The sequence below is a fragment of the Oncorhynchus mykiss genome, chromosome 27, assembly GCF_013265735.2.
Source record: "Oncorhynchus mykiss isolate Arlee chromosome 27, USDA_OmykA_1.1, whole genome shotgun sequence".
Taxonomy (NCBI): domain Eukaryota; kingdom Metazoa; phylum Chordata; class Actinopteri; order Salmoniformes; family Salmonidae; genus Oncorhynchus; species Oncorhynchus mykiss.
In genome coordinates this window covers 12,127,174-12,138,451 of record NC_048591.1, presented here as the reverse complement: position 1 = coordinate 12,138,451, position 11,278 = coordinate 12,127,174, and the positions used below count along the sequence as shown (strand labels likewise).

The 11,278-nt window shown below is 42.1% G+C and overlaps 1 protein-coding gene across 1 annotated transcript; it reads left to right on the top strand.

Annotated features, from left to right (window-relative positions):
- The first annotated feature begins 655 nt into the window (after positions 1-655).
- Positions 656-11,028, top strand: LOC110507546 (neuromodulin). Its single transcript, XM_021587600.2, has 3 exons — positions 656-896; positions 6,351-6,969; positions 10,189-11,028. The coding sequence occupies exons 1-3, from the start codon at positions 867-869 to the stop codon at positions 10,269-10,271; spliced, it is 732 nt and encodes a 243-aa protein (XP_021443275.2). The 5' UTR covers positions 656-866; the 3' UTR covers positions 10,272-11,028.
- The last annotated feature ends 250 nt before the right edge of the window (positions 11,029-11,278 follow it).

Sequence of the window (11,278 nt, the reverse complement as noted above, 5' to 3'; positions counted from 1 at the left end):
GGGTGTGGGGGCTTCATCACAGCATGCGTTGTGCCTGGTCATCGCAACAGATTCTGCGCAAATTTGGGCTGAGAGGAGGGAATGGAGCCTGGCTACTGCCACACCCGGCCTTCCTCCTCTCCTCCATGGCCACAGCACTGTGAGAGCTGGTACTGTTTCCATGTGAACAGAGCACTGAAGAGAAATTGACATGTGTAAGCATTAGCACTCTGTTTCACACATCCTCATTGGCAGCAACATGCAGGTGTCTCTGCCAGAACAGGGAATTGGCATTGGTAATTTAGACTGGAGCTTGGTTTATTTATTGATCCTTACTAACAGCACTGACTGAGTGGGATTTAAGCAGGAAAATCTCCTCTTTAATATTAAAGCTATTCAACAGGACCACGGTCCCAGTGTAAGGAGGGACTCAAAAAAGGGAGAAAAAGCCAAAGAATGGGAATTGTCTGTTGACAGATTGTATGTATTTAATCATTCATACTTGGAGACGTGTATAGGGTGGGGTTGTAGCTCTCGCTAGTGCAAAGCTGCATGCCGGTCGCCTGTGGAGGAGAGAGGGGGAGGTAGAAGAGGGGGATAGGTTCATCACAGAGCGAGAAGGAGGGGGTGTCAGCATGAAGAGAGGGAGGGGAAGGAGGGGTTTTAAAGGGTGGGCTTGTAGTCATTGTTAGCCAGCAAGTCAGAGAGAGGCGCGAGCAGGCAGACAGTGAGTGTGTGTGCAAATTGTGATGAGTAAAAGCATTAGGCGACTCAGCTGTTGATACAGCCAGTGAGCGTGTGCAAGAGCGCGAGAGCGAGGGAGTGAGAGAGAAGTGTAAGGCAAAAAGGAAGGAAAGAAGGGAAAAGAGAGAAAGGATATTACAAGTATGCTGTGCTGCATAAGAAGAACAAAACCGGTAACTGCTTTCTTTACAGATTCTCTTATTCATATCTGTCAGTTTCAAAATGTGTCTAAATTGTTCAACGTTTGGACTAACTACTTCAGTAACTGAATTGAGGATATGCTTATCTCATTGTCTTGTCTTCTTGGCTCACTGTGACTTCAGTGATGTCTCAGATGAAAAACGGACACGCCTTGTTAATGTAATTATGTTTGAATGAGTGTAGTGGCCACAATGCTTCCAGACCTCATGCTGTAAAAGATAAGCCTGTAACATGATGCTGAGGACTTTTATACTATTATCGATCCACTACTTTAAACACTGAGAGATGTATTGATAGACACTTGATGCACCTGTTTGCTGCCTTCTGTGATTGCCTTGACTTCTTTGTACTGTAATCAGGGGATACATGAAGACTAGGGATACTTCCTCCATTGAGCACAATACTGTCTTAATTACCTCAAGGCTGCTCTTAATTGATGTACTACTAAAAAATCATATTTTGGTGTTATCTCTAAGAAACAAGAGGACAGAGAAGCATGTTTGCAGAGGAAAAAGGGTGGGGTAAGGCTCCACTGACTAAGACCCAACTCCTCTGGCCACGGTGTCTCCGGGGATTTCAGTAGGAAATTAGGATCTTAAAGGGATTAGCACGGTTCGGGGGTTAAAAATGTATATTGTCAATTAGGTCTACACATGTTTATGGGTGCATAGTTGTGAGAAAAACAGATGAATACATAGCAGAGAATACTTTCTCAGAAAAGGAAGGTGGTTTCGAATCTACGGGTGGGTCTTGGAGTTGTACATTATGAGATGGTACCTTGATGTAAGTAGCTACCAGAAGGTATTTTTTTGTTAGCGCAGAGCTATCTATCTGCAGAAGCTATCTAGAGTGATCAGGATTTTATCAGCTTCATAAAGCACTGGATTCCATCAACACCTGATTGCTGCTTAAATGTCAGCATGTATGAGTCATTTTAGCTCAGCCAGGCTGCACATTGCACTGAAGTGGGTGAGGCATCCCTCTCTCTCTCACGCAGCTTTAATACTGCATTAAACCCTATCTCCACACAATGCTGTTATCTGAATCGTAACCTACTCTCACCACAGGGATAACCGCCTCCCATGCAGCATCCAGCCCTTAGACTCTGCTTTCTGCTTTAGAGGACTGGCTAATGAATGAATGAAGTCTCTGGATTTAGACAGCATATGGTGCAACAAGAGATTGCTCTCAGCTAGATGTTAAAAGCACAGAGAGCTACACACCCATACAGCAGTAGCAGCAACCTAGGTTTTTCAACAGAGCCACCAGCGCACACTGTAGACCAGCCGTGATTGTGGAGCCTTTGTTCAAACGAGAGAGAGAGCAGCCTATTTAATTAAATGAGGGCTATTATGGCTGAATATTATCTGGTTGCGAACATCATTCTTGGGGCCATCGAAAACATGTACAACACCGCTCATTAATTCACCGTCCTGGGAATAAGGCGTGTGTCGGAGAGGCATGGGGCTGTGCGGGTAGGTTGAATGTATTCTCCTCCACCTGAACCCCCCCCCCCCTCTCTCCTGCAAGAGGAGGGAGAGGAGAAGAGACAGCTGGATGAAAGGGTGTGGTGCTGTGTGAGTGGGTAGTAGCAGCTCAGGGAGAATGGGGGAGATTCAGTTGCATTCCCATCCACTAGAAAACCAGACATATTTCTGTCAAGATGAGATTTATTCAAGGGTATACATTTACTGGACATATTGCGACAGACACCATATATTTCTTGGCAGACTTATCCCTGTCTGGTTTCAGTGGTCATGTGTAAGTTACACTGTGAGAGCCAAGCTATCTTTTTCTTACACACACTGATTCAATTCAAACACACATACAGATCATTAGCGTTGGTTTCCTGAGATAAGGGCTGTCTTTGAGTCAGCATGCTGCGTTCACCTATGCAGATGAGCTAGGGAGCGTCTGCTTGAGCGAATAAGAATTAAAAGAGGATACAAATACCGGCTGTGTGCATATTGTGCAAGCAGCAGTCTCATTTCCCTCCTGTGACAAAGTCCCTGATGGTTTCCAAACTGAGACAGCGGTCTGACGGGGGGGGGGGGATTGGCTGGCTACCGTTGAAAGATCCATCCATAAACCCACTGTGGGGTGTGGTTCACACAGGGTTGCCCACCCAAGGACAGTGGCTGGGGCCCGAGATGTACAGTTGTCTTTCAGATACCTAAGCCTGGCTTTCATTGGTGGTGTATCATCTACAGGCAATCGGCTATCTAAAAGGGCAAATGCAACTAGTGTTCCTGAGAGACAGTTTTGAGAGATGCTCATTTGATGAGTGGAAAGATCATGCACTGAGTGACATTAAGGAATCTGATTGTTGTTTGAATACAGTTGTCTGAAGCCGTCTCAGGAGTCCAGGTGTCAATTGACATGCGGATGCTTTTTAACATCGATTGATTGTTCAATTATTTTTAGATCTTCAATGATTGAGGTTTAAAAGGGATATACTGTAGGTTTGTAGGAAAATACCATTGGCACTGTCTATATTGAACTTTCCCCTGACATCTGATTGGAAGACATTTCCTAATGTCAGATTAAATCAGTTTGATATGGCTCTCAAAATGATGTTCTATATTGTTGTAGGTACATTGGTTAACGTCAGACATTAACATGTAAATATATTGCTTTGGACATTCTACCATTCATATGTCTGGGAAGCCACCTTATAACATGGCTAGTAGACTATACAAATTGATTGTTTGGTGGGTTGAACGAACAATATAAATAGGTTGAGTGTGGTAAAATCAGTGTAATGAGTTCTATTCTCCTATTTGAAAAATTATAGCTGGTCTCAATACGTTTATCTGAACGAACAAACAAAAAACCCACCTATTATCCCCAAATGGACAATGAAATATCTTCCCTTAATACCAAAATAATGTCATTTCTCATATTCCCCAAACAGTTTACAATTGAAGTTTAGCTGATGCTCTTATCCAGAGCGACATACATTAGTGAGTGCATACATTTTCCTTACTGGTCCTCTGTGGGAATTGAACCCACAACCCTGGTGTTGCAAGCACCATGCTCTACCAAATTAGCCACCTGGGACCCACATTTTTGGGGGGGCATCTTAGATTGTTCTGTGAATTCAAAATTGTTCGCCATTTTTAGGAGATGCTCTTATTCAGAGCAACTAGGGTCAAGTGGCTTGTTCAAGGGCACATCGACAGATTGTTAACCTAGTCAGCTCAGGGATTCAAATCAGCAACCTTTTGGTTACTGGCCCAACGCTCTTAACCTCTATGCTACCTGCCGCCCTTCTCAATCGCCATAAGTCATTCTATTTGAGCAAGTGCTTAGACCAAAATTTGGCATGAGATCATACATATTTGGCATGAGATCATACATATTAAAGATACCATTACGGCTGTGAGGGTGTGCCTACTCTAACAGTCTATCAAATCTCACTGTTCCATTAGCACATTACTTCACAAAATTATTCCAAACTAATACATAGTCATGGCTTTAAAAACATTATATATTTATTGGTAGCAGGTGATTAAGACATCTTTCTCCACACACACGTACGCACGCAGGCACGCACACACGCACACATGCATGCACACACACACAGACACACACACACACCCTGAACAAACGCCCTGACCGATGGAACAGCCAGCTCCTCCCTGCTACTCTGATTAGTAACCTGATTTATGGTTTCCTATTGGCTGCTTCCCCAGGGGGTCAGGTGTAATGTGAATCATAGTGACATATTGTCTTTCATAGCCTAAACCAGTAGTTTTCACCCTTTTTTGGTTACCATACCACCAACAGAATTTTGCTTTGCCCAGAGTGCACCTGAAGTACCCACTCATGTGCATTTTAACAGTAGGCCTATTGTCTCATGAGTCTTCTCAAGTACCCTCTGTGGAAAGGCCAAGTGCGACTACGGGTCCTAGTACCCCTGGTTGGGAACCACTGGTCTAAAACAGCAGACAGGGCACTGAGTGATGAGTTGCATGTAGCACTCTGGTTGTCAAGGTAACGTTTGATTGTTCAGGGGGAGGATGGCTGTGCATCTTGACGAGGTAGCAACCAAAGATGGACCCACAAAGCAGCTTTCAGGGATCTAGTAATTAAACAATGCTGTACGCCATTTCTGATGTTATTATGACTATGTTATTGATGATAGTAGTGATAGTAACCGATTACAGTATCTAAAAACATGGCAAAACAAATACTAATTGGAAATGAGATGAATCGTCAAGATGTGACTGCTCCACATGCAGCACTCTTTGGCTTGTTATGCAATGAGACCAAAAATGTAGCGTATTTGTAACAAGAAGCAAGAATCCCTCGGGGAAACATCATCGTGAAAGACAAAGCATGTAACACTCTTAGCTACATCATAGATTTCGAATCGCAGTCTCGTTGATTTGGTTTAGTCCACACTGCCAGTTATGTTTCCTTTACATTGGTTCACACTATTATTTTCAGATGAACGTAGTTTGTCTGTGCGAGATAAATGCATAATTCAAATCAATACAATCTGTTTATTTATTTATTCATTTTGAATGCATTGATAATTTTTGTTTGCTTTGTCAATTTCAACGTCATTGTTTATTTTTTTCCTTATTTCACTTCATTTCTTTTTCATTAGATTTATAAGAATCATAACACAGCCCTCTATTTGATGGACCACTCCAACTATGGATCCAGATATCAAAGGTAACATCTTGACGCTCTGTACAGGCTCCAACACCTATCCCACCTATCCCACTCCCATTCCTCATCCCACTCCCATTCCTCATCTCTTCCTAAATTCTGCTCCAGCCATGGCCACCAACTTCTTACACCCAAACCTGAACAACCGTGCTCAGATCCACATCCCACTCTCACCGCCTGCTCGGACTGTACCTTCTTCTGCCTTGAACAATCCACCTTTTATGCATTTCCCTTGATTCTGCATATAATCTCGTGTCTATTGTGGGTGATGGGTATGTTGGTGGGATATGTTGTTGGAGATGCCTTTTGGAAGTGTTCTTCTTCAGAACCATTGGGATTGTATGTGAATGACATCCAATGGCGTTCATCACAGTGGAATGCTATCTGTTCATCTGCCACAATAGGAGACGCTATTGGTTGGATGTTGATAGAAAAGGGCTTCATATAACAGTTACTGTCACTCACTATCTAGCAGGCCCGTTGAGTATGGGCCTCTGATACCACTTCATTGGAGACCTTTCACATTTAGCCACGAGGATGGGATGGAGCAGCTTTCTAAGAGCTTGGTAGGTCACCGGAAGGTCACCTGTTTGTTTCTTTGAAGCGGCAATTGAAATTCTTGTTGGTTAGATAACAATAATATTGCTTCATTTTAGGGCAGACACAAAATGTCAATAGTAAGTCCTTGGTGGTTTGTTGTCCTCTAATATGCTCATGACTTCTTGACATCCTGTCTCTTTCCCAAGGTTGAGAAGAATGAAGAGGCTGACCAGGAAATCAAGCAGGATGAGAAGAAACCAGAGGACAAAGCCCACAAGGCGGCCACCAAAATCCAGGCCAGCTTCCGTGGACACATACTCCGGAAAAAAATGAAAGATGGAGAGGAGGATGAGGAGGCCAGTCCAGCTGTCCCAGAGGAGGAGACGAAGGAGATGGCAGATGGAGAAGAGGAGAAGGAGGACGTCCCCACTGCGGCTGAGCAGGCTGCCGAGGAAAAAGCCCCCCCTGGGATTAAAGAGGAGGAGACGAGCCAAGCCAAAAGCCCCATCTCAGAAAAGGCAGCAAACTCTCCTGCCCCTGTCGCCACCTCTCCCGTAGCCGCAGCAACAGCTTCTCCCACCGCGGCGCCTTCAGAGCCTTCCAAAGAGGAGGCCAAGGTGGAGCCCGGCGACACCAAGGAGAAGCCCAAAGAGGTGGACAGCAATGAGGTTCCGGTTTCTGCCCAAAACCCCTCTACTGATTGTGCTGAAAAGAGTGTGGAGGGTGGTGCTGCCCAGGAGGAGTCCAAACAAGCCGACGTGCCTGCTGCTCCTGTCAGTGAGACGGCTGATAAGGAGGAGCCTCACCAAACACAAGACAAAAAAGGTAGGCCTTATTGTAACCCAGTCTCTGAGATGCCCATCCACGTAGATGAGCTTAGAAATAGGCTACAAACATAACACAAACAAAATAGGCTACACAATAGCTTGTATAGTACGTTTATTATTAAGAATAAAATTGTCTGTGAGTCAAATTTACAAAATGACATAATGTCAAGCTGTTACTCATAATCTTTTTACATGATCTTTGATTGCTTGAGTATGAGAGAAAAGGGCAAAGGCTCAGTAGGTTATCTGGATACAGTCCAGACTGTATGATGTAGCCTACCGAATGGAATATGTGCAGAATCCTCTACAGGAGGATCAGTGTCTTTGTCCTAAGTGGCACCCTATTCCCTACATAGTGCACTACCCTATGGGCCCTGGTTAAAATTTGTGCACTTTACAGGGTACAAGGTGCCATTTGGGACAGAAGCTTAGACAGGACTGGGATTAACTAGGTCATAGGGGCTGCACTGTCTGCAGGTTGTCATAGTTACACATACTTGGCTACTGGTGTAGACCCGGGATACCTGGCCATGGTTTTCAGACTTACCGAATGATAAATGACTCAAACTGGTCAATTAAGACAGAAACCAGCAGACCGTGAAGACATGCATGACCTGGAATGGCTAACCATCAAATGAGGCACTAGTTTAAGTCATATTGGGGCGGCAGGGTAGCCTAGTGGTTAGAGGGTTGGACTTGTAACCGGAAGGTTGCAAGTTCAGACCCCCGAGCTGACAAGGTCGTCTGTCGTTCTGAACAGGCAGGCAACCCACTGTTCCTAGGCCGTCATTGAAAATAAGTTGTTCTCGACTGACTTGCCTAGTTAAATAAAGGTAAATCAAAAATATATATTTAGGTCATAAAGTCCAATATAAAGGATATAGTAGAGTGGAGTTCAGGTGGTCCTTCAGCAAAAACAAAAGGAGGGGTGCTCAACAATATGGACAAAAACAACGTTTTTTCATATTCAATATGTAGCAGTGGAGGTGTTTATATGATCTGTCCGGTATATTCAGGGTCTATACACAATGAAACACAAGACAGTGTTGTTGGAAGACCTTTCACAGGAATATTATTGATGGAGACTTTTATGACTTACTGAATGACTGAAATCAACTTTACTGATCCCCAGAGAGAGAAATCGGGATAAATAATAAATGAGCTCATCTTCTAGGATGGGTTGAAAGGTCAATATTTTCACAGTGATTGCGTGGTTACCACTCCCTTACCTGAAACCTGCCCATTGATTGCCCGTAGAAAGCCAAGTGCTGTGTGAGTCATCTCTCATGAGTCACACACACGCAAGTCTAGCGCCATCTCTGATTCCCAGTGGATGACTAGCAAAGATGATGTCATGCTGATGATTAAAGTCAATGCAGTCATGATGACATCATTACCTCCAGGAAATTAGGAAAATAGCTTTGATAGGAAAGGACATCTACATGTCATACTAACAACTCATAGGGAAAATATGCCTGAACCCTGTGAGACCCAATGTTGCAAAAATACATTTCCTAAATTGCATCCTGTACAGGTCCTCAACAAAGCAATTGCACTACAAAGTATGTACTGTATCTCTTAGTAGTATTTGTTGTGCGTTGGTATGGTTATTGTGGCGTCAGTAGCCTCTGAAACACTAGAAAACGGTCCACTCGTCTGAGACCACACTGGTCCCCTACACAAGCAAATGTTGTAGGCCATCCATGCAAGTACACGACTTGCAATATTTTTCCTGTCTTCTCTAAGATGTAGTGATTATGTAGAAAAGAATATATCAAGAAAAACACTTTTTGAGCTAGAGGTAGTTTTGTAAGTGCTGCAAAAATGAAACATTAGGTTTGAAGGGTTGCCAAAGTGAGACATTGTTTCCCTTCCACATTCTGCAAGTAATATGGACAACTTAATACTTCAAGAGTAACTTTGATGTCCCTTCGACACATCAAAAGAAGAAAAATGAATATACATTAAAAGAATAGCACCATTTTCTGGTAAAGAAGTAAGATAGATTATCTCTCCAAAACAACCCAAAAAGGACAACCAAATATCTTATCCATACACATAAAAAAACCACAAATGGTTTATTCTGTTTGATAGCAAAATACAAACATTTTAATTGGTCAAGTCGATCAATTTGCCTATTTCAGACAAAATATGGCTTAATTTCAAATGTATGTACCATTAGACAATATTTTCCATCACATGTAAATGTTTTTTTATCCATTGTGATGTGATTTTCATGTCATTTCCGTTTTCTTACCACACATTTTTGCTGCCATTTGAAGCCCAATGTTGCATTTTTGCAACGTTTTCAGAATTTCTTTCTACAAACTTCAAATTCCAATAACAGATTATTTTCATTATCTTAAGTATTTAAGTATTTCTGAAGGGTAAAAAAAAATCAGATTTGGATCTATGCTTAGGTCTCACAGGGTTAAAAATCTGATTTGGATCTATGCTTAGGTCTCACAGGGTTAAAATCTGATTTGGATCTATGCTTAGGTCTCACAGGGTTAAAATCTGATTTGGATCTATGCTTAGGTCTCACAGGGTTAAAAATCTGATTTGGATCTATGCTTAGGTCTCACAGGGTTAAAATCTGATTTGGATCTATGCTTAGGTCTCACAGGGTTAAAATCTGATTTGGATCTATGCTTAGGTCTCACAGGGTTAAAATCTGATTTGGATCTATACTTAGGTCTCACAGGGTTAAAATCTGATTTGGATCTATGCTTAGGTCTCACAGGGTTAAAATCTGATTTGGATCTATGCTTAGGTCTCACAGGGTTAAAAATCTGACTTTATAGTACAATTGCAATAAAATAGTACAATTGTAACAAAATAACAAATAAAAAACTTAGATATTGGTGTAAATGTAGGCCAGCTGTACCAAAAAACAGGAGATTTCTTTAGATTTAGTCTAGTCTAGTCTAGCAGGTTCTGAGAGGAATGAACTGTTGCTACTCTCTCTCTTTCTCTCTCTTTCCCCCTCCTCTTCCCTTCCTTCCTTCCTTCTTTCTTTCTTTCTTTCTTTCTTTCTTTCTTTCTTTCTTTCTTTCTTTCTTTCTTTCTTTCTTTCTTTCTTTCTTTCTTTCTTTCTTTCTTTCCTTCCTTCCTTCCTTCCTTCCTTCCTTCCTTCCTTCCTTCCTTCCTTCCTTCCTTCCTTCCTTCCTTCCTTCCTTCCTTCCTTCCTTCCTTCCTTCCTTCCTTCTTCTTTCAGATGGTGCCGAAGAATCCCAACCAGCTGAGGCTCCAGCAGAGGCAGTCCAGGAGGAGTCCAAGGAGGACCAAGCGAAAGTTTAACATAGAGAAAAAAATACTATGATTACAAATGAATTTAAAGGGTGACTCTTCTCCTTCTGAATGTGAAGGCAGTCCATTTTTATTTGTTTGTCATTTTTTGTGTGGCGATGATTTTCTTACGTTGGGAGAGTTTCCAACATGCGTTTTTTGGTTCAAGCTATAAGTGGTATGATTTGGGTATGTTCTGTATCTTACATTATTGATTCGATGGTTGGACCTATCCACATTTTGAACTGAGTTTCAAAACCCTACAAAGCGGGACAGGACATTTTCATATTCTGCTTGAGTTGATCAAGCTTGGTTTACGTTCTTTGAGTAACAGGTCCTTCTCCTTCCGCACTTATAAAACTAACAAGTCTGACATGATTTTCACGACTTTACGGAAAACAATGAGTACTATGACATGTTGTTGACCCCACAACTAAAATCCCCCTTCCAAATTACATGATTAGCATGAACCATCTAACAACTTGCATGGGAACTCTTCTGCTAAGAGGAACTTTTCGCAGTCACAATACAAAAGAAAATGTGGCTTCTCTTTGATGTCCTTGGTGTTGTTATGACGGTTTGATATGAATTGGAATTACTCTTGCACTGATGTTAAAAAGAAAATCAAACAAACAAAACTAAAAAACGTTTCCTATGTTCCAGTGAGTGCAATGTCCAGTTTGAATCTAAGGAGATAAATTGTGAGAAAAAAAAAATGATTTCAATGTCTGTTTTCAAAATAAAGCAATGTGCCAATTACCATCATAAAGTTGTGGAATATATTTCACCTGCCAAACAAAACATTTGCTAATGAAGCCACTTTCACATAAAGACTGAATTGGAGTATAATAGTATTATTATTAATGAGATCTAGAGACATCTAGTGGAGCGTAGTGGCACCTGCAGTTTAGGGCTCGGTGCACGATTCAAATTCGTATTGCTCAGCACGATAGCGCGATTGAAATTCAAAGGTCATTTCTGATCGAGTCTACCAATGCAGCGTTTACTGTGAATGCAGT